Here is a 21,528-nt window from a genome sequence, read left to right as displayed (position 1 = left end):
AGGGGGTAGAGGTAAGCGGAAGCCCGCCCGAGCAACTGACGAGACCCATCTGTCTTCTGTGATGGTCTGCCACGCCTCCCAATGAGACGCAATGCGCCCTCCCACCGGGGTCTCGTGCGAGCGCGGAAAACCCTCATTTGGCAGGTTTATCGGTGGCGGTGCCACCTGAACCTGATGAGGAGTCTGAGGTGCGGGAGAAATACCACGTACGCTGTTGTCTACAGCGGTAATTCCCCGCAGGAGTATCCACTCTGCGATTTTTGCGGTCAAGGAATCCCCTAAAACCAGAGGAAGGTCGCCCTTGCGACAACGGCCTTTGAGCCTTGAAGGGAGGTTTACCCAGAACAGACAATGATTTAGGCGTCTGAGTGCTATCCTTGGTTTTGGTGAGCTCTACATCAGTAGACGAATGAAAAAGCTCCTTACCATCGAATGGAAGGTCCAATACTTTGTCTTGCACTTCTTTCGAAAACTTAGTGGCATGCAACCACGCTCGCCTCGAGGTACCAACCCCGAGCATCATGCCCCGAGCCGAGGTGTCTACGTGATGAGCCCCAGCCTCCAGGAGATCCTGGGACAAGACCCTGGCATCGGAAAGGCCACCTCTGAAGTCTTCCAACTTCTCGACCGGAATGTGCTTCTCAAACTCCGACAGACCTTTCCACATCTGCATGTTAGCTCCCGCCAAAATCAATTCGGCATTGGCCTGCCTGAGCTGCAAGGCCGAATTGGCAAAGATCTTCCTCCCTAGGGAGTCCAGGAGCTTGTCCTCCTTTCCCAAGACCTGAGTAGCCGTCACGGAAGAGGATGCTGCAGGTCAGGTCTGGACTGCAATGTGGCCGCAGCCACCACTGTGGAGGAGGGAGGTGGACAAGATGACAAGGCCACTTCCTCCGAAGAGTGTAGCCTGTACCTCACGTCAATCTTTTTATTGACAAAAAGTCCTGAGTGTGGCTTCTCCCAGACTCTTTGGACCTCGGCCAAAACATCCTTCTGCAGGAAAAGGCTGGTACACTCCAAAGGAGACAGGGTGAACGCCCCAGAAAGCACACCCTCCTGTGGAGCCGGTGCCTTGGGAACTGGAACATCTAAGAAATTCATCATGTCCAGTACCCAGTCATGAAAAGCTCTAACAGAGCGAGGAAGGTCCTCCTTGTCCTGCTCGCCTTGAGGGTCATCTGACAGGTCAGGATCCTGCTGGACCGTGTCAGGCACTGCCTTGTCCACTGGGGACAACGGTGGCAATGGCAGAAGAGCAGGGGCAGGCACCATGGGCAAAGGAGGCGCCGGCGGAACCACCAGAGGAACGGGTGGAGCCGGGGGCGCTGGTGGACAAATTTCCTTAAAAAGCCCTTTGAAATACTCCTTCATGGGGTCGGTGCGCATAAGCGCTTGAAATTTACCGAAAAAAGCATCCTCAGGAGATTGCTTCGGAACCTGAGGAGGCCTCTCATGAGGTGGACAAACCCAGGGGCGTAACGGAGAAGGGTGCCACGCCGGGCCCTCCGCCGACGTATCCACACAAATCAAAGGGGCCGCCCCTGCAGGCAATGAAACATTGTGCGGAAGAGGCATCCGGGCGTTCCAATCATAAACGGGCCGGTAAGGATTCGCACAAGTGACCTTAGGTTCACCCAAAGGACCGAACCCTACACCAGGGGCCGATGGCGTAGTTGTAGGGGTAGTACCTAAAATGGCCGCCGTGGTCATGGTGGGAACGGCCGCCATTTTGTCTTCATCTGAGGGGAACTGCGGCACGTGAGGAGGTGAGGCAGGGGTCCCCGTCAATGGATCAGGGGTCTTAATTTTAGCCTTAACATAAGGAACCTCGGCACAGCCAGTACTGTGAGGCCTGGAATGTTTCTGCGACATACCAACCGCCAACTGAGCCTTCGAAGGAAGGACCTCGGCACTGCCGGTAAAAGAAGAACCTTGCTTCTTTGCCCCCTCAACAGATCTGGTATCACCACAAGAGCGGGAACAGCGAGAAACCACTTTCACCGACAGGGCCCTGCCCGGCCCCTCAGAACTGTTGGTAGCTTTAGCCTCGGTACGAGGGTCCTCGGGCCTAGGCCCGGTAATAGCCTTCTCGGCACGGGCCTCAAACATCCGTTCGGTAAACACAAGCCCAGCCAAGGCCTTAGGGCGCGCCCCGGTCTTGTTTTTGAGGGAAGCCGAAAGAGAGGCCTCAGAGCAAGCTCTGGTACCCTGTGACTCAGCAGAACTGGGTCTACACACAGGAGGGGCCTCGGAAGTTACTCCGGTGTACACAGGCCCCTTACGGAGACCCTCGGAGAAAACTCCGGTAGAATTATAAGGACCGACAGGCACCTCAGGGCGAACCCCGGTGATAGAGCGATCAACGCCCCTCCCGGCTCGAGAGGAACCCGGAAAGGTATCCCCCGGCCGGGGTGCTCTGAAAAGTAAAGAATTTACCGGGCGTTTCATCTTCTCGTCGATGAACGCCTGAAAATGAGATGGGGGGAGTGCGTCGGAACACCTCCTCCCACCGTTCCAACCGACGTTGAAGAGCCCGGACCGAAAGGGAGTCACAGTAAAAACAGGCGTCCCAACAGTGTTCCGGACCCAAACACTCTAAACAAAGAGGATGGGGATCCGCCCTTGCGAAGCGACAATGACACGAACAACAGTCTGGAAAGTCTAATTTAAAAGACAGACTAGAAGACGAACGCTAGCGAGAGCCAGAGAGGAAAACAGGGAAGAAAGTCTCCCGAGGATGCAAGTGCGTCCGGCCCCGATTGAGCGGAGAAAAGGACAGAGGGGCGATGCGCGGGGCGGAGCCAAGGTGGGCGGGGTTACGGCCGCGTGCCGGGCCCCGCGCAGGAAAGAGAGGGACGGACACATTTTTGAAAAAAATGCGGATGCTTTTTACAAAGTGCTCCGGTCCCGTCCCACAGGACGGAGAGATGTCCACAAGTATGGAGGAAAGGGGACGGGACGTAGGAGTATGACATATGATTAAAAAGTGTGTTTAAATAATCGTCATTTCTTACATGCATTAGCAATAAGCTTGTGACACTTTCGGGTATGGTGACCAACTTGTGATTTAAATCTCTACATAGTATTGCTTTGACAAATAGTGACCCAGTGCAATATGTGCCCTGGACCCTCTTAGAATGATTCTTGTATGTAGGTGATAATCCATCAGCAATGCTAGATTTAGTTATGCCATAGCCATATTGTCCAGTGGCACAGGAGAAAAAAACGGGCTTGTCTTTTGTATTTTATCAGTGCGGTCCATGTAGAACACGACTCCTCTAAGCATGTCAACTGTTTGTAAAGATATGTCTGCCCTGGCCTCAGGCTTTAGGAAAAAACTGTTGGCTCAACTGACTGTTTCACACGAAACTTCAATAGGAGTTGTGAAAACCTTGGGTGTGTTCTCAAAACCATCTTATATTGGACTATGGCTACAAATGGGTTGCCTTCGGATAAAGCCTCTTGTGCTCCCTTACCCTTCTTCTAGAAGTGAAGGGTATAAGGAAGACTATCTTGTACGTGAAATGCCAGAGTACGTTGGTGGAAAATCATGTTTAAACTCTAGTTGGTTGCTGGGCTAGCTACTGGCGCGTTTATGCATTTAACTCCTTACATCATAGCCTTCACCACTGGAATTTTCCAATACAGAAATGTGTGCTGTGGTGTAGTTTACACTGTGGGGGCAGCTAGGTGTACAATTAATTAGTTGAAATCTAGACTTGATTAACAGGTAAAGTAGATTGCAGTGCAATCTATTGGGTTGATGGTGTGTTTCCCACATCTAATCACAAATATTTTCAATGTTAAAGAAGCACGCGCTGGGCTTGCACCCTTCCGTGGGGATGTCCATGCCTCTTGGTGGGAGCATTGCATGTCAAAATTCTATGACTTCAGTAGCAATATTGCCAGGTTCCTGGCTTGTGAATGTGGATGTGGATGCTTTATCTGCTGGCATTGATGAGTTGACAGAGATTGTATAGTCTACAGTTTGATTGAAGGCTGCACTGCCAGTAGCAGTTCAGGATGCCAAACCTGTTTTACCGATATTAGAGAAATAAACATTAGGGTTTAGCTCTCCTGTATGAGCTTTTGCGCTATTCTGTGTAACGCTGGTGGACAGGGGAAAAAGGGGAGAAAAGCAAATATCCCTATCCACAGTGCACTACCTAGAAACACTGGCTCTGGTTACCTGGACAACTTGTTCTAAGCACATGACTTCATTTCTGAGAGTAAACATTTTTCTAAAAAATAATCTCCATTATAGTTGTCTTCACATTATTTTTAACTAGGGTCAAATCCTTTTACAGACCTTATCATTTTGAAACGTGTATATTTTATGTCTATAAAAAGATTGTTGAGGAAGAAAGTTCCCCATCCTTTGATTTTTTTTTGTGTTTGAAACAATAATAATCCCGTACAAAGCCAACCATTATTATGAGCAATTTGCATGTACTAACTTAAGGTTAATGGACAATTTGGCTACTGTTTAAAGGCTGGTTTGATGAAAGACCTAGACCATTTTTTTTCCAGTCAAATTCCCCTCCCCAACCCACAGCTGAGCTTTCACTTTAGATAATTAAAATACATACACATTTAAAATAACATTTTTTGCAGTTACAATAATGGTCTGTTAAAGTCAATGTGCTGCTATGGGTCACCTGACATTACTAAAAACCAAGTATCTATGTTAAACTAACTGCGCTTTGTATCATTTGCTTTGTCCTACATGTTTGTCTTCTTTCTTTTCCCCATGTTCTCTTTCCAATTATGTATGTTGATTTTAAACACATTGTACCTCGCTTGATAAAGCGCAGGATGTGCAAAGCACGTGTCGGCTATTTTATGTTTTGATATTATCAATGAGTATGTATGATGTATTAAAACCTACAATTAAAAACACATACACAATCTTTAATAAATATCTTGTTTCTGGTGCATGTATACGTTTTTTCCTGCTGAAGAAGTTTGTCAGAGCACAGGAGTTCAACTGCTAAGAACTTATAGTAAAATATTCACTATTCGGGGTTCCAGCAGTTGCCTCTTCACGTAGAAATAGAATCTACACACCTAGCTGCTCCGACCTTTAGAAGACATTGTTGACCATGGACTCTCACCTAAATATATTAAGTGACTGTACAGCAGTGCTCAACTGTCTCCTTTGGTTTTCTTGTTGCGTATCCAATCCTCCCGAGGTGTCTATTTCCCCATGGACTTGAGTAATTGTAGTTGGGTTTCCCATTAGATCGTCGAGCCATCGGTTGCTATGGGTTGCTATGTGATGCTATGATCACATGAACTGGAGGGCTTCAAAATGGATGTCCTTTTAACATTTTCAGATTAATACAAACTTTTCGGTTACTACCACTAGATGTTCCCAGTCCTCCTTTGCTTGGGAGCAAGGAGCATTCCTGAAATTATCTCAGGAACAACCTTGCTTGTAGAATGAAGACACATACACAATGCCATCATGCCCAGTAGTTGCATGACATTTTTTACTGTGATGGCAAGAGACGACTGATAAAGGTGAACCTCAAGAATGCTACATCCCTTCCCTTTGATGGGAAGACTAAAGCCTGCCTTGTGTCCACTATTTCTCCTGTAATTTGTTTTATTGGGTCAGGGGTAAACGTGACCTGGGAACACCGACTCACAAGCCGATTTGCAGTAGTAGTGCTAGGCTATGTGTATGTTGGTAGCACAAATGATGTTCTGCAGTTCAGTCACATCTCAACTACCATCCATTTGCTTCAATCTCAACTTTCTTAATGATGGTGTGAGCCTGAACCCCTTCAGGCATGTTCTTTAGCTATGTGTACATATACTCCCATTGGGCTGTATCACATCTGCTCACCAACACAGTAGTGTTGGCAATACAGACATTGAAGGCAATAATGTGGTCATCTTACTTTACAAGGCAAAGTCATCTGTTCCATTTATTGTATGGTATGTTTGATGTGGAAGAAGCTGTCCTGCAGTGTGTGTGTGCCGAAGTAACAAAAACCGAATTGGCTTTTTCAATGGAGAGGCCAAGCATGCACAGTCTGTTGGGGAATAGATTGCCTCAGCAGTGCTATGGGCAGTCAGGCACTACACTTCCCAGAAGGCTGTGGCCAGACCACAGACAAAAAGGAGTTCCACCATGAAGTTGTGCATGTGACTAAGGTTAACACAGATGGCTCTGGCTCACCGTAGAAAGAGAGCAAGGGAGGTACAGGCACTGCACGGATCTGGACGAAAAGAGCCAACTCATTGCTTACTCTACATGTGCCAGTAAGGGAGTGTGGTAGCGAACTGGCACAGAGTGTCGAAAACTCCTTGCAGCCATGACATGTCTTGAACAAGAGCAAAACCAATGATCTGCTCAGTGCGGTTATCCGGGGGGGCTTTTCAGAGGGCTGATGGCAGGAGACTCATTTGGCAAGCCAACTACCGTCTTTGGGCTTGTGTGCAGGCCCAGACGCATCGGATAAGCCCCCTTTAGAACATGCTGAAATATTGTCTGCTTGGTGTACAATATGTGAAGCAACAAGTGCAGTGGGAAAGTATAAACCCACATATGTTTTGTGTCCTATTTCCTTCTAGATGGAAAGCCTTGCTACAAAGAGGTGACCCAAAGATGTATGTTAACTAGGTACCAATATCTGTGGTGTTGTCATGATGTATGGACTGCCATGTAAAAGTTTTCCATGTTTGAATCTTTTATTGCCTATGTGTTCTGGGGTACAATGCAGCTGCCCATATGTGTTTGTTCAAGTCATAGTTTCACAAGGTCTGGTGATGAAGACAGCTCACCAATATGAGTGCTTCTGGTTAAGGAAGCTTAGGGCTTCACTACGTACAATTAATACTGCAGAGCGGGCATGCGTTTTTCCAAGAAACTCCTTTACCTATCCAAAATGTGTACCTTAGCCCCCTTTCTGGTTTTCCTGGAGTCCCCCTGCCTATCCACAACCTCTTCTTAACCCCCCCAACCCCATTGGTCTCCTCATGATGGCCTGTGCTTTGAAAGTAGTCCACTTGTGCCAATCAAGGTGGGAGAGATGTGTACATGAGACTCCCAGGATTATGTTGATGGTGTGGACAGCATCTACAACACTTTTAATTGGTCATGAATAATTGATGGATCTGAGAGAGGGTCGATATTCTTTCTCAACTCTTAACATAAATTAAACTATCTGATTGTTGTGGGTGCCTTCATAGTTTGACAAATGTGTCTTTAAACCAATTCCCTTATTGTGGCACAGTGAGGTTCAGCTCTTCTAATGGCTCTGACGAAATCTCTGTCTTCCTAACCTTCTTCAGCTTTCATGGCAAAGCAGGCTACAGCCCTCTTAAGTACCAGCACGTAGGAACCTGGGTCCCCCAGGGTGAGAGTTAGATGCTGGCATTTTTATATTCTGGAGCAAATACATTGAATAATCTTGAGTCATCTTGCAACAAGTCCTCTCCTTCTGCATCTCTGTCTTCTTGAATAACAACCGGAGTCAGTATAATTTGTGTGTGCAATTTTGAAGGGGCCTTACATTTACCGTAATGGCATTAATTGTGCCTTCTCTTTTTCCTTTCTTCCCTTTCTCTTATCAAGATATTCACATTGGCTTCTGTTTCTGCAAAAGCTGGTCTTTGCCATCACAAGAATTCCTTTTCAGTGGAGTGGTAAATACTGTCCTGGTCCCCCTCCTCCTCCTCCTAAGCAAAATCAGTTTCCTCTTTATGCCTTTTGTACAAGGAGCTTGGGCGTGTCTTTTGTGATAGCACACAGCCTCCAGCCTGTGTTGCAGCATGTTTTAGTGTAGATTTAAACATGATGGTGAAAGGTGTGTTCTTCGATTCACTGTGCATGGGCCCTGTTATTTTTTCAACCTCGATGGTGTGAGTGTCTGGTCGATGCCGAAGGTAGATACCCTGCTGATGTCTGAAGTTTACTTGTGTTTGTTTGCAAGTTTGGTTTCTGCTCACAGCGTTTCATTTCTGTGTTCTTCTTTACCTGTCTTAATAGCACTGTTCTTTTTAAGATACATGTTTTTCTTCTGCAACCTGTTCTGTGCCAAGTGTCCTGATGTCAACCTTTTCAGCTCCATGTTTGGGTCTGGTGTAGATATGTTCAACACTGTTTTCTGGCGTCGTGGTTGTCGCATTGTTTGAATATGCCTTGTGTTTTGGTGCCATGGTGGCATTTCCTGGTGAGGTTATCTCCCCATTCTCCGGGAGATTGGCTTGTGTTGGTGGCTTTGGCAGATTTGGTTGATGTTCGCATGCTAGCTGCCTTAATACTATCCATCGTCAACTTCTGAGTTTTATGCCCCCTAGCATTAAGACTTCATTGGATGGCATTTGTTTTCTTTTCTGATGGAGGCGGACTATGTCTCTTGGAGTTAGGGGAGACTGTCCCTTTGGTGTATGAAACTTTCTTGTCCTCAGGTAACTCTACCTCAATCACCTCCCGAGAGTTTATGGGACCTTAGCAGCATCCCTGGTATATGCCACACAGTGCTGTTCCTCCTGTGATGAATCAGTGGTGATTCTTCCCAGACACCTGGCCCCTGGGACCCTTCTCATGTGGCCAGGGAGAGGCTGACACATCCTGATCCCGACCTTGAGGTTGCTGTACTGCGGCAGGACAACATGGTTGGGGGGATGGGGAGAGGGGGCCAAACAGGCTAGGAGAACTGGCTGGAAGACTGGGAACCCCCCCCCCGTTTAACCGTACCCGTAATTCTACACTTTTGATGGCTATTGCCAAACAACTCATTTTGCTGTTGGGGACTGCAAGTCCCATAATCATGAGTACTGGGACGAGGAAGAGGACTGAAGAAGTATGCTGTAGCAGTAGCCAGTCAATTAAGCCAAACAGCCCACACCTGAAGGAACCCGAGTGGTATAAAAGCCCCCCCCCCCCCCGTCAGGTGCAGGCAATTAGAAGGAGTTCGAACTGCTACTGGAGTGCATGCAGTCGTAGCAAAGGCAGAAAGAAGAAGGCACAGTGCTGGCAATCCAAGAAGAAGCGGACGAACCAGAGGGACACTGGACTGTGGATACAGCAGATTTCACCTGCTTGTTCTGAGAGGGTCCTGTTCCCCCAAACCCTGAAGTGCAGAGGCTGTGCAGCGGAAAGCGTGCAGGAAGGCTGCCTTTCCCATGTGAGCCTAATTGCAGAGGTTGCCGTGCAGGAAACGTTTTGGAGACCGAGGCGAGGAGCTGTTGTCAAGCCGTGGGTGTCAGGTGTGAGAGGGGATCCTTAACTGAGTTGCTGGACCGAAGACACCTTCAGCGAAGAAGGGTGTCAGTCCCAAGTGAAGCCAGTAGAAGTTGTGCAACAGTTGGAAAGAAGATCTCAGAGAAACGAATGAGTCAAACCTGGCGTTCTGTTTCCTTGCGCAAGCACTGCCAGCAACAGTAGCTCTCTTAATATTCACTCGCCTAGAAGCAGAAGTGAACTGAAGTCGTCTGTTAAATCTTTTAACAAGGGGACAATGGAAAAGTAGCACTTGCGTGCGATTGGTAATTCTTTCACTCGCGCTAAGAGAAAACGCTGCAAAAGACCATTGTTTAACCCGTAAACCTTATTAACTTTGTGAGGAAGTGGTTGCATGTCTCTCATTACGCCGAACAAACGTTGCGAAAGATATTGTCGAATATTAACCCTTTTAAACTTTATGAAGAAGTGGCTGCGTGTCTCATTACACACAACAAATGTTCCAAAAGCCATTACTGAACATTTAACCTTGGTAAAACTCGAAGACGTGACCGCATGTGCCTAGTTCCGCTTTACAAAGGAATAGTGAACTTTACTTCTTTATTGACACGAACAATCACTACTTGTAAAAGAAGTCACGTGGTTAAAGATTTTATTTGCAGTTGAAGAGAGAGCAAACATTAGCCAACCCAAGAGTATTCCCCTATTAAGACTGAAAGCCTTTCTCAGAGCCAGAAAACAATCTAACAAATACGGTGAGCCCAACAGAAGTTCAACCATGCCTAAGATACAAGTGTGCAAGCATTACCTGAAGTCAAGACTGTGGCGTCAAGGCTTCTGGGTAATTGTTTTGGCTAACAGTTGGCAGAGAGGTGAAGGAAACGGTGGAGAAGGGAACCTTACTGCTTTTTAACATCGTTTGAAGTTGACACGACCTACGTTGCCAGAGACTGGGGGAGCGAGAGAGAGAAATGGGTCCCAGAAGCAAACACAGGTTGTTGTGGCAGACAGACAACAGAGGCAAAGAGGCTTCTCCTTTTTGAAGAGATATAGTCAGATGAAGAGTGCCTTGCCTATTTGAAGTTGTTGAAGCACCTTAAAGTGAATCTTGCCAAATCGGTCTTGAATCACATAGTACTGAAACTGTGGTGGTATATCTGGTTGTCAGTGGATGCAAGACTTCAGTGGTACAAGCGAAGTGGAATGCTATGAGGCAAAGGAGAATGTCCTCATGGTAAACTCCACTAGAAGTGAAATTGATGAAGTAGCAGCACTGTGAAGTCATCCTGACAAATATAGCTATTGTGAATCCTAATCTTGAATAGAGACATAACTGTTAACCAAGACTTGTGTTTCACTAATGTTCCTGGAAGTTGCATTTCTTTTTGGAACTGTACAAAGTCTTCTTGGATAACTGGAGGTGGTAGCAAAGCATTGTGGCTGGGAAAACATGTATGCTATTCTGAGGAAGTGGAAAATCTTTATTTCTCCGAAAAGAGCTTTGTTGTTGTTGGAACTTTGGTTAACAAAACTTTACCTTAACATTGAGACATCAAGAACTGAATTGAGACTTTGCTATCTATGTGGATTTTCCTATTTCTTTTGATGAACATTGAAGCTGAATACACCTCAAATCCTGGGGAAGGGAGTTCACCCAGATTGCTAAAAGGTTATAAAGAAACTGAGAATTATTGATGTTGATTGAATTGCCGTATATATCTTTTCTTTTGTATTTGATGTCTAGTGTGAGGGCCAGATATCTTGTGTTAGAATGTTTCCCTTTAGTTTTGTTAAGCAGGGGAATCCTCATCAGAGAAGGGATAGTGAGGCATTTGATATACATTTTACTTTAGTAAAATGGCATGTTTTGAACAATCATCTAAAAGTTGTCTGCCTCGCATTGCTGACCCCTCACACTCCTTACTTTTAAATGTTTTTGGCTTGAAAAGTTTGCATGCCGGGTACTCTGCCTCAGCAGGCATTGACTGCAAACTGTGTAACACACCAGGGTAATGTGAGTTGTACTGAAAGAACAGTTTAAAGAGAGTTTTCTCCCTATGTGTCAGTGCCAGGAGAGCAAGATCCAGTAATTACATACCCAAAGCAAGTCTTTTTTTTTATACGGCCTGTTCCTTTTGGTATGCCAAGAATTGGACTAAACCCCCTCCTTGGAGCCAGCTGTTCGGCATCAGAACTGGATTGATGCTGTTTACCACTGTCCAGCTTCCATCACAAAAATAGATGTGGCTTTGCGTTGAGTACTGATCGGTTCCCTTCAGCTCCCAACTCCTGCAAGCAGACCCATAGATGAAAAAACAATGGGAGTGCATTGACGCAAGGGGCAATGTGGGTATCAACAAGTGTAGTGTAGGAATGATGTGAGAGGGCCATCCCTGTTGATGCCTTCATTTTACTTTGTAAGTAAACAAGTCTTAATAGCAGGACCAACCACTAGATGGTGAAATATCCATAGCTCATGAATCTAAACCGATTTAAAATGGTACACCATGTTTCGGTGCAGCACATTGGGCTCAGGTCACTTAAGTACACCCTGTTCGCTGCATTCAGATGGGCTCAGCTGCATGCTGGGATATTTATGTTTGCAAGCACAGAAAAATGCAGTGCTTTGGTTGACAGTGTCTAAGCAAACACTAGCTGCTTAGTACATGGAGATGTTCTGCAATTGAACGCTGAATGTGCAAATAGGTTCCTGTGCCCTGCATGTTTTGTTTAAAGGACACAGGAAGCTATTTGTGCATTGGGAATTCACTCACAGGACCGCTCTATGTACTCAGCGGCTATTGTTTGCTTAAATATCTTGTCAACCTAATAAATGAATTTTTCTGTGCCTCAGTTGACGTTTAAGCAAACATATCTCGGCATGCAGGTCCTGCACCCTGCTGGCCGCAGCTACCAGGGCGCTTCCAAAAAGGGACCTGCACCCAAGGCGCCACTCTGAAACATCTGGCACTGAAAACTTGGTTTGAATGTCCGGCTTATATTGACAAGCCCCAAAAATATACATATATATTTATATATTCTAAACTGTGTGATTAGAAACTGGAATGTTGCAAATATGAAACACATGTACTATCTCCATTTAATGTTACCATTTAAGCTGCCACCACCTGGCACATGTATAATCCATTTTGTAATTGCTCCACTTTTGTAAAGAGCAGAGCAACAGAACTGCTCCACCCAATGTATGACTTTTTGTATGGTGCCTCAGTTTGAGGCACAGTATTACTTCTCATACAAATAAAACAAATACAGATACTGATTGTTCACCTTTAAACCAGCTCTCCATACCAAGCAGTGGCTACAGTCACTCCAAATACAGTCTCACTTCTCAGCTCCTCACAAAAGGCAAAGGTTCCACAGCAAACACACAAATAAAAGCATACCTACCTCATTAGTTGGGCACCATACCCTCTTATAGACTTCAGCCACTGCTAGATCCAAGCTGATAATCTTATTATTTACAAGAAGCTGGAACGACAAAAACAAAGTAATGACATGCAACAGATACATTTGGTACCACTAACCGGTCAAAACCCGCAGCCACCTTTATGTAAGAGGAGCAAGATATACCCTGGGTTTTATACTCTGTTGAACCGTTGACACCTGAAGCTTTATCCTCGCAGGAGTAGCAGGGGACATCACAGGTTTTACCACCACATGATTAGGTACTATCTAGAGCTTTAAAATTCCCTGACCAGTATATTTATAGAGCTTGACCATCTTGTGAGCAAGATGCAGATCCAGATTAACACCCTGGGAAAACTCTATGTGTTGAGGGGGTTACATTCCAGGAATAGACTAAATCAGGAGGTCTAAAACCTAAGAGTAGACCCTATGCAAAATGTTTTGACTGCTCTTTCTGCTCAACTCACCTCCATTCCACTATCGTCCTCTAGCAGGGCCACTAGGTCACAGTCTTGGCAGATTTTATTTTTGATGTCCCTCATTAGAGGCCCAATTCCTGGCTCGTTGCTGCTATACGGGTTTCCAGGCATTCGACCCTGCAAGAAATCCTCCTGCTGTGGATCCTTTTCCAAGGTTACAAAGAACTCTGTGACCTCGTTCTCCTCCTGCAAAGTGGAAGTAAAGAAGAATTATGAAACACCACCCTTTGAAACGAATACGCAGCATGCATTTATGAAGGCATTAAAGTAAACATACAAATACAAAAGAAAATAGTAGAGTACCATTACTAGGTATGGGGGTTCCTCCCTCCATGGCAATTTTGGCCCTTGCGGTATGTAAACTTGTAGTACTGAAGCTTTATGACTAGAAAGACCGGAAGTACAAGTTTTGCTTCCTGCCTTGCCCAATTGGCGGCTGTGGGAGTTACTACCAGGTGAGTCATAATTAAGGGCAGGCGCAACAGAGCAGAAGGTGGATGGGTCACAGGCATACCCTTCTCACACATTCGACTTCAAATAGTGCTTCAAAGATGACGAGTTTCATATAAAAAATGTTTTTAAAAACATTATGAGAAAACCTACCAAAGCACTGAGAACTTGCATGACTATAAGTCTGTGCCACAAGGAAAAGAGGAACCAAATCAAACATGTGGTGCCCCATGTGCCTTGAAAGACAAGGTACTTATTTTTAGAACATTATTCTTCTGATCTGTATATATGCCTTCTCCCACAGAATATTCATCTTTAGAAATAGATTAATGCACAGAATTACAGAGGCACGGGGGTGCTGGAGCAGCTACAGAAACTCGATGGTCATTCCACTGAAGCCATAATGGATGGCCTTGTTGGATATATACACCCACCTATGTGCCTTTCACCTCAGTTGAAAACGAAATTTCCTTATTCCACAGAGGCCAAGAATTACAGGACTGACCCTGTCCCTTCATGCCCAACTGCTGCGACCTCAAGGAATTCAACAGGACCTACATGGAACTTTGTCGATGAACCTGTAGTCCTTGAATTGGGGGCCCCATGGTGAGTGGTATCCACTGGATCAGGGGTCTGGCTCCAATACAATCTTCTACTTAAAAGCCTGGTTCTAATGAATGTATGGAACCACTCTGTCAGGGGTGCCTTTTCAACCTGAAGGTTGCCATCTTTGCAGCTCTTCCTTGGCTCTGGAAATGTGTACCTACCTTTGATCGTGGAGCCACCTATTGACTTTGTCTCATTAAAGTTTATAGACCAGCTTTCTAAACCCTCTCAAAATATCACAATATTTTACTTACATGTACAATTGTGTTGAATACTTGTTTAGATAGTGTTTCGGAATTTTAAGGACACTTTCTATGTTAAATATTTATCTGTTTTGTAGCGATAATGTAAAGCTTTAAAGACTATATTTATTGGTATTGTATTCCATTATCATGTGCTATTGCGTGTTTAAGCTATACTTTATGACCAGTCTGCTCCTTGTGTGTTTGATCAGAATTCCATTTATTTATTTATTTTTAATTTAAGTAGTCCTCTAAAAGTTTTGATGGCTTTTTGGTTCATTTTATTCTTTCAGAGGGACTTTTACTGAGAACTCCTTGTAGCAGCAAGTCTTTTTTGGAGTGCAAACCATATGACTACTTGGGTCGGGGTGCTCACAAAAGACTCAATATGTCCCTGAGTGAGTTATCTAATGATTTAACTTTTGGCTATGCAACTCAGTACGCTTTTCACTAGGTGTGTAGACAATAGCCCCTGAACAGGGGCAAAGTGTCTACTGCAGCATTTTAAAAGTCCTACACTTCTGCCGTGCCGTTTGTGGTCTTTCCTTTGTTTGGGTTATGGGAAATGGACAACATTACCATTCTGCTTATGTAGTCTTTGTGCAGAGCCCACAAAGACTTCTTTCTGACTGCAATCTATGTTAATTTGGATGAGGGTCTCCTGATCACCTCAGTCTAGGTCTGTGTGCCCATGAAAGTTGAGCTTTGCTTGCCAATCCTGATTGGTTGGAGGCCAAATCCATAAACCGTGCACAGCTGTGACTCATCCCTGAGTTTTACTCCCCATAACCTTAGTTTCACCCTTTTTCCATAGCACTCCAACGCTAAGGTACCACATAATCAAGGTGTACTAGCTATTCACAAAGTGGGGTAGGTTGGGAGGGCGATGAGGAATCTGTGGGAGGAACAACCATCAGAATGTACATTACTGTGAGGTAATTAATTTGTTCTTCTAATGGATTCCTTCCTTCCACTGATGCTTTTTTTTTTATAGACCCCGCCCACCCCCAGAAGTACAATGATCTGTAGAAGGGAGCAGAGCAATGGCACCACCTAAACTAGAAAACTCTGAAGGACTGCTCTACCAGAACAAGCATCCTGTTCTGAGAATCCAAGCAGTCATGCTTTTCAAACGTGTACAGAGATGCTCACATGGCTGCCTGGCAAATGTCCAGAACAGGGACTACAGGTTGCAGAGCAGAATTGGCAACTAGTTCCCTGGTGTAACGGGCCCGAGACCTTCAGGCACATCGCTCGCAGCCAGATCATAGCTGTTTGGTCACACCCAGGCCAGCAGGCCAGCACGGGCTCCAGCATAACCAACAAAAAGCTAGTAATCTTTCCTGGACTCACCTCCGAGACGTAGTAGATGATGGCCTGCACTGGGTCCAGCCAATTGAATCGCTCCTCTGCCTTAGAAGGAAGAAATGGGGCGAAAAAGATAGGAACATGGATCTTTTGAGAGAGATGAAAATCAGAGAATACCTTTGGGGGAACGACATCTCACTCTCAATGTTACCTACTCTTGGGAGGAAACCAAAGAGGAATGTTTAACTGACGATGCCTGGAGCTCACTAGTGGAAGTGATGGTGACCAGGAAAATCACCTTTATTTATTGGTTATTTACAATGCACACTATACATAAAGTGTTGTTTCAAGGCACATCAAGGCAAGGGGGGTGAAGGGAAGGACAAAGTGTAAAATAAAAATAAAAACATTAATAAAAGGTTTTGCAACATTCAAAATGTGCAAGTGCTATACGATAAGAGGAGGGGGGAGATGAAGGGAAGGAGGGGAAGTGAAGGAGGGGGAGGAGAGGAAGAAGACAAAAACAATCCGACTAGGCCATCAGGCGATTTGGATTGTGAAAGTGCTTAAACAATAACATGGGGATGGGTGGGAGGAATCGAAGTGCAGGAGGAGAGGACGGAGAGAGGTGATGAGCGCAACAGGATAAGAAAGCAAACAAACATGCAACACAGCTTATAACAGTAGTGAGTTACAGAAGTATCAGGAGCAGGTAAGAAGTGAGTAATCTTAAAGGTGAGTAATCTTAAATAACAAGAATGGTGAGGCTCAAAAGAGTGGCCATGAACACTAAATTCAAGTCCCAAGCTAAAGCCACAAACCGGCATGAGGGAAACTGATCACACAATCATTGCATGAGTGTGGAGACTGAAAAACGCGCCGTGCTCTGGGGTTCTCTTGAAAACCAAAATGGCATCAAGAAACCCCTTCAGTGCAAATCTGCAGTCCCATCTGGACCAAAGAAAGCAGAAAAACAAAACTGAGGAGATGGAACTGGTAAAAGTGTTCAAATGCTTTTCCCGGCCTCAAGCCAGAAACTTGCTCCACCTGCAGGCATAAGCCGACTTGTTGGTGGGCCGTTTAGCACAGAGGAGCACATCAAGAATAATATCTGATAAATCCCACTCCTAATACCACACCCTTTCCGCAGCCAGGCTAGAAGTTCAGGCTGGCGAGGTTCAGGATGGAGAACTCATCCTGACGATTAGGAATGAAGATCTGCTCTCTGTGGAAGGTGCCACGGAAGGTAGATGGTGATTCAGCCTGACCAGTCGACACGGGAGTCCCACAAGGAGCATGCCTATCCGCCCTCCTGTTCAATCTCTACTTGATCACCCTCCCACAAGAATTCGTTCACACAACATTCTGTGTTACAACTACGCCGACTACATTCAACTAATTCTAAAACTCCTGAACTCAAAACCCAACTCCCGGCCTGACTTGACCTCCTGCCTCTTTGACATAGAACTCTGGATGACCCAAAGCCACCTCTTGTTAAACCCCTCCAAAACGGAAATCATGGTATGTGGCAACTCCAAACTTCTTCCGCACCCACTACCATGGCCATCTGCCATGGGCAACTCACCGACCCCCTCCAACTCAGTGAAAAATCTTGGATGCACCCTTGACTCTGACCCAACACTCTTGCGCCAAGTCAACAACGTCTCAAAGTCCTGCCACTACCACCTTAAAACCCTTAGGCGCATTTTTCCATATCTCTCCTTTCCCAACAGACTCTCCGTGGTCCAATTCATCGTTATATCGAGACTGGACTACGCAAACCCCCTATACCTCAGAGTCCACGCGTACCAACTGAATAAACTCCAAAGGGCACAAAACGTGGCAGCCAAATTGCTATTTGCGCTCGGCCCAAGAGACCACATCTCCCCGCCCTTAAGACGCTGCACTGGCTTCCAGTAGCCCGAAGAGTGACTTTGAAAACCTTATGCATCTCCCATCAAGCACTTCATAAAACCGGACCTCAATATCTTCAAGACAAGCTAAAACCCGATCACCCCCCACGCACCCTAAGATCAAGCTCAGCCGGCCTCCTAGTCATACCAAAGCCAAACTCAGTCAGGTTAGGCGGATCATCATTCTCAGCCTTGGCCCCCACGCTATGGAACTCACTCCCACCCCACATCCGCCTAACTAAGGATTTAACATCTTTCCGCAAACTGCTGAAAACCTGGCTCTTCCCCTAAAAACAACACGTACCAAACTAACCCAAACAGACTAACAGCATCTCAATGACACCAATCCAACAAACTACCCGATGCGAGAAATTGACAGCTAATAACCTCTAATATCAATTAGAAAGACAAACGAATCAAACTAATAAAGTAGATCAAAGCAGTGAAATGGTTAATAAGAGTAAATCATACGGATACGGTAAAGAGATTTAAACTCCTGAAATGGACATAATGCATGAGGAGTCAACAAAGTGAATGGCATGGATGAAAAAGTTAGAATGGATGAAGCAGGTGAAACAGATGAATGCGCTAAGTGGAAGAATGCATGAGTGGAAGAACAGATGACTATATAGTCCGAATGAGTGTGGAAATCGAATGTGTATGTAGAACGGATGAGTGTATAGAATGGATGAACATGTTGAGCGGCTGTGTGTGTAGAACGGACGAGCGTGTAGCGCGGATGAATGTGTCAATACAGAGAAGAGAGTAGAACGCAGGAGTGCGTAAAACAGATGAATGTGCAGAACGGATGAGCATAAACCAGATGAGTGTGTAGAACAGATGAGTATGTAGAGCGGATGAGTATGTAGAGCGCATGAGTGTGGATAGCGGATGAGTACGGAAGTGCGGAGTGTGTGTAGATCGTTGGAGCAGATGAATGTACAGACCTGGTGAATGTATAGAATGGATGAGTGTGTAGAACAGATAGGCGTATAGAACGGATGGGCGTATAGAGCAGAAGTCTTCAAACTGTGGGTGCGCCCCCCCAGGGGGGCTCAGCCGCATCCCAGGGGGGGCTGAACTGTCAAAGGGAAACTCTGTTAGCCTTTGACAGTTTATTTCCCCAGCCGCACATGATCACTGAGCCATGCAACGCTGGGGGTGTTTTGATTTGCCAGCCTTACATAGCTCATTGGAAATGCTGGCTGGGGCACTGCATGTATGTATGTACGAGGAGGTGCTCCTGCGCCTCCTTGCACATACAGGCAGAGCAACCTGGAGCGGGGCATTTTAGCAACCACGCGAGGTACGTTTATGGCGATTTATTTTTTATTTAAATGTGTATGGATGTGTGTATGCTTGTGTTATGGGACTGTGGTGGGAGCAGGATGGGCGGCAGCACTTGGATAGTGGTGAGAGTAGGGTGGGGAGAGCCCAGGGTCTGTACTGGGAGTAGGGTGCGGTGAGTATAAACTTATTTATTAAAGGTACACTCATAAATTACACTAGTACATTAGAAAAGATAAAGTCAAACACAGTTACTATTACTCATATGTACATCCCTAATCGTTTGTTGGACAATTCTAAGTTAACACCACTTATTTCCAACCAGAGGTGAGCGCTTAACGTTAGATGGTACTCCAACAAGTATTACCAAAAGGGAGGGGAAAGACAGAAATAAAGAGAGCAGTTAGGTAAAACACTTTTCACATAAGGTTAGCAAAGACAGTCAATAGTGGAACAAGGAGAATTAGTTCGGGGCCCGCATTAGAGGGAGCCAGGCGAAAATGTGCCCAAGATCACACAATGTCACAAGTCTTTGCAGGTGAGTAGAAAACGATTTTACTATGGTTCTGAAAAGTTTAGTTAGGGTGTCCCAGACCTACCCAGGTTCGAGAGCCGAGGGCTAAATCTACCCCGTACAATCGATGGCAAGGGAGGCCGGGCGGAACACAGTACCTTTAAAAGTGGAAAGATTCCTCCAGCGGTGGTAGTCGTTCCTGGTAGTGGGTGCAAGTCGCGGCGTCGTCCCGAGGAAGAGGTGATCTCGACGGGGAGGAAGGCTGCAGGTCGTTGCACTACCAGGGATGAGGCCAGCCGCGGAGTTCTCCGGTCACAAAGGATTTTTACCCCTCTTTCGCGGTTGAGGTAAAAAGTGGTATCCCGGTTGCCGGGGTGCTTGGCACAGGCAAGGCGGCCACGAGATGCTTCGGGACGGCGAAAAGAAGGCAGCAACTGGTTGTCCCCACCAGTTAAGGGAAGAAGACTCTCCGGCGGGAGATCTCCTCTGTCGTCGGGAAAAGTGGTGAGACGATTCTGCAGGGCTTCACCGGTGGTGTCGTCTTGGCAGGTCGGCTCGGCTTCTCCCTCTTCGGCTTCTTAGGTCCTGTGGCGACTTCTGAAGAACCAGTCCCAAAAACCCTGCTTTTATGCAGCAAACCCCCATTCATACAGCCTAGCTGTCACTCAAACATGCTACGTGGTGAGCAGGGTGGCTCACCACTTGGGCCAATCACACTAGGGTGCGACCTGAGTTGGCAAGGCAACTCGGTCCAGGGTGCCTAAACCCCCTCCCACACCCCCTGTGGTACCCAGACAGAATGGCACCACTTTGGAGGGCTTCTGTGCAGAAGCCCGCCAAAAGTGGAACAAAGGCTCGACTCGGGTTCAGGGTTACTGAAGTGAACCTAGACACCATTTTGGCGGCGAGTTCCGGCAAAAAATCCCAACCGGTGAATTTATATTAAATAAATAACCCGGCGGTATCTTTAACATTGCACCAAAAAGTGGTGCATCAAAAACCAATGGGAAATCCCATTGGGAAATATTCCGGTGGAATATTTCCGTGGTATCCACTGCCACCAGCCAGAACTCGGCGAGGGGGGACGGGACAGTACCCCCTCGACAACAGACCCAGGGGCAATCTAATTGCCCCTACCAGTACTTCCACAGTAAGATGGTTTGTACTGGTTAAGTTCCTAAGTTAAGACTAGTAAAGTCAATGGTAACTTTACAGACCCAGGGAGACAGTAGTCAGTCCCAGGGTGTGGAGTCTATGTTTGGGGGTCTCTAAGACACCCCTGTGCTACTGCACTGAGGGTGCTGTGTAACACACATTCAAAAACCAATGATGGCCTATGGGGAAAATTACCCCCTAGCCCATAAGCACATAGCAAGTCACAGAGAACACACAAGTCATGTCCAAGAGTGAGGGTAAAAAAGAGTCTCACTCTTGGCAGGAGAAAAAAAGTAAACCCCAAAAATCCAGCAAAGCTGCTGGGGGACTCACTAGGTTAGGAAATTCAGCCTAAACAGAGAATTCTTCCTAACAGAATAAAAAGAAAAATCCCATAGCCCATAAGCACATAAGTCAAAGACATACCTCAAATCATGTCCAAGAGTGGAAGTAAAAGAGTTTCACTCTTAGCAGGAGAAAAAAACAAACCCCAAAAATCCAGCAAAGCTGCTGGGGGACTCACTAGGTTTGGGAAATTAGCCTTATAAGAGAATTCTCCCTAACAGTGCGTAGGGGGGAGGAGCGCGCAAAGGGGCCGAGCGCGTAGAGGGGGCGAGCGCGTACAAGGGGCGAGCGCGTAGAGGGGGCGAGCGCGTAAAACAGGTGAATGGGGCGAGTGCGTAGAGGGGGTGAGTGCATAAAACAGGTGAATGCATAGTATGTGTGAGGGCATAAAGCGGAGGAGTGCTGGAGCAAACGAGTGCGTAGAGTGAATGAACGTGTTACGTAGAGTGGATGAGTACTTAGAATGAACGAGCACAGATTGCATCCAGTACTGACAAGTGCGTAGAATGGAAGAGTACGTAGAGCTACTGAATGCGTAAACCATGGGGCAGACAGGAGTGCTTGCGTGGGGCAGACAGGAGTGCATGCGTGGAGCAGACTGGAGCAC

General features: G+C 46.2%; 1 protein-coding gene across 6 annotated transcripts in view; it reads right to left on the bottom strand.

Moving 5' to 3' along the window:
- The window catches only part of UBR4 (ubiquitin protein ligase E3 component n-recognin 4), a 2,945,062-nt gene that overhangs the window by 354,417 nt on the left and 2,569,117 nt on the right, over positions 1–21,528 (bottom strand). For all 6 annotated transcript variants that reach the window (XM_069611069.1, XM_069611071.1, XM_069611072.1 and 3 more), the window contains 2 exons: positions 13,090–13,287; positions 12,605–12,685 (listed from right to left, as the gene is read on the bottom strand). In XM_069611069.1, coding sequence (XP_069467170.1) covers positions 12,605–12,685; positions 13,090–13,287 — 279 coding nt within the window. The remainder of the gene's footprint in view (positions 1–12,604; positions 12,686–13,089; positions 13,288–21,528) is intronic.

Source organism: Ambystoma mexicanum, chromosome 8 (genome assembly GCF_040938575.1).
Source record: "Ambystoma mexicanum isolate Mex_15411 chromosome 8, UKY_AmexF1_1, whole genome shotgun sequence".
Classification (NCBI taxonomy): domain Eukaryota; kingdom Metazoa; phylum Chordata; class Amphibia; order Caudata; family Ambystomatidae; genus Ambystoma; species Ambystoma mexicanum.
The sequence above is the reverse complement of the archived record's forward strand: the minus strand, read 5'-3'. Positions and strand labels throughout refer to the sequence as shown.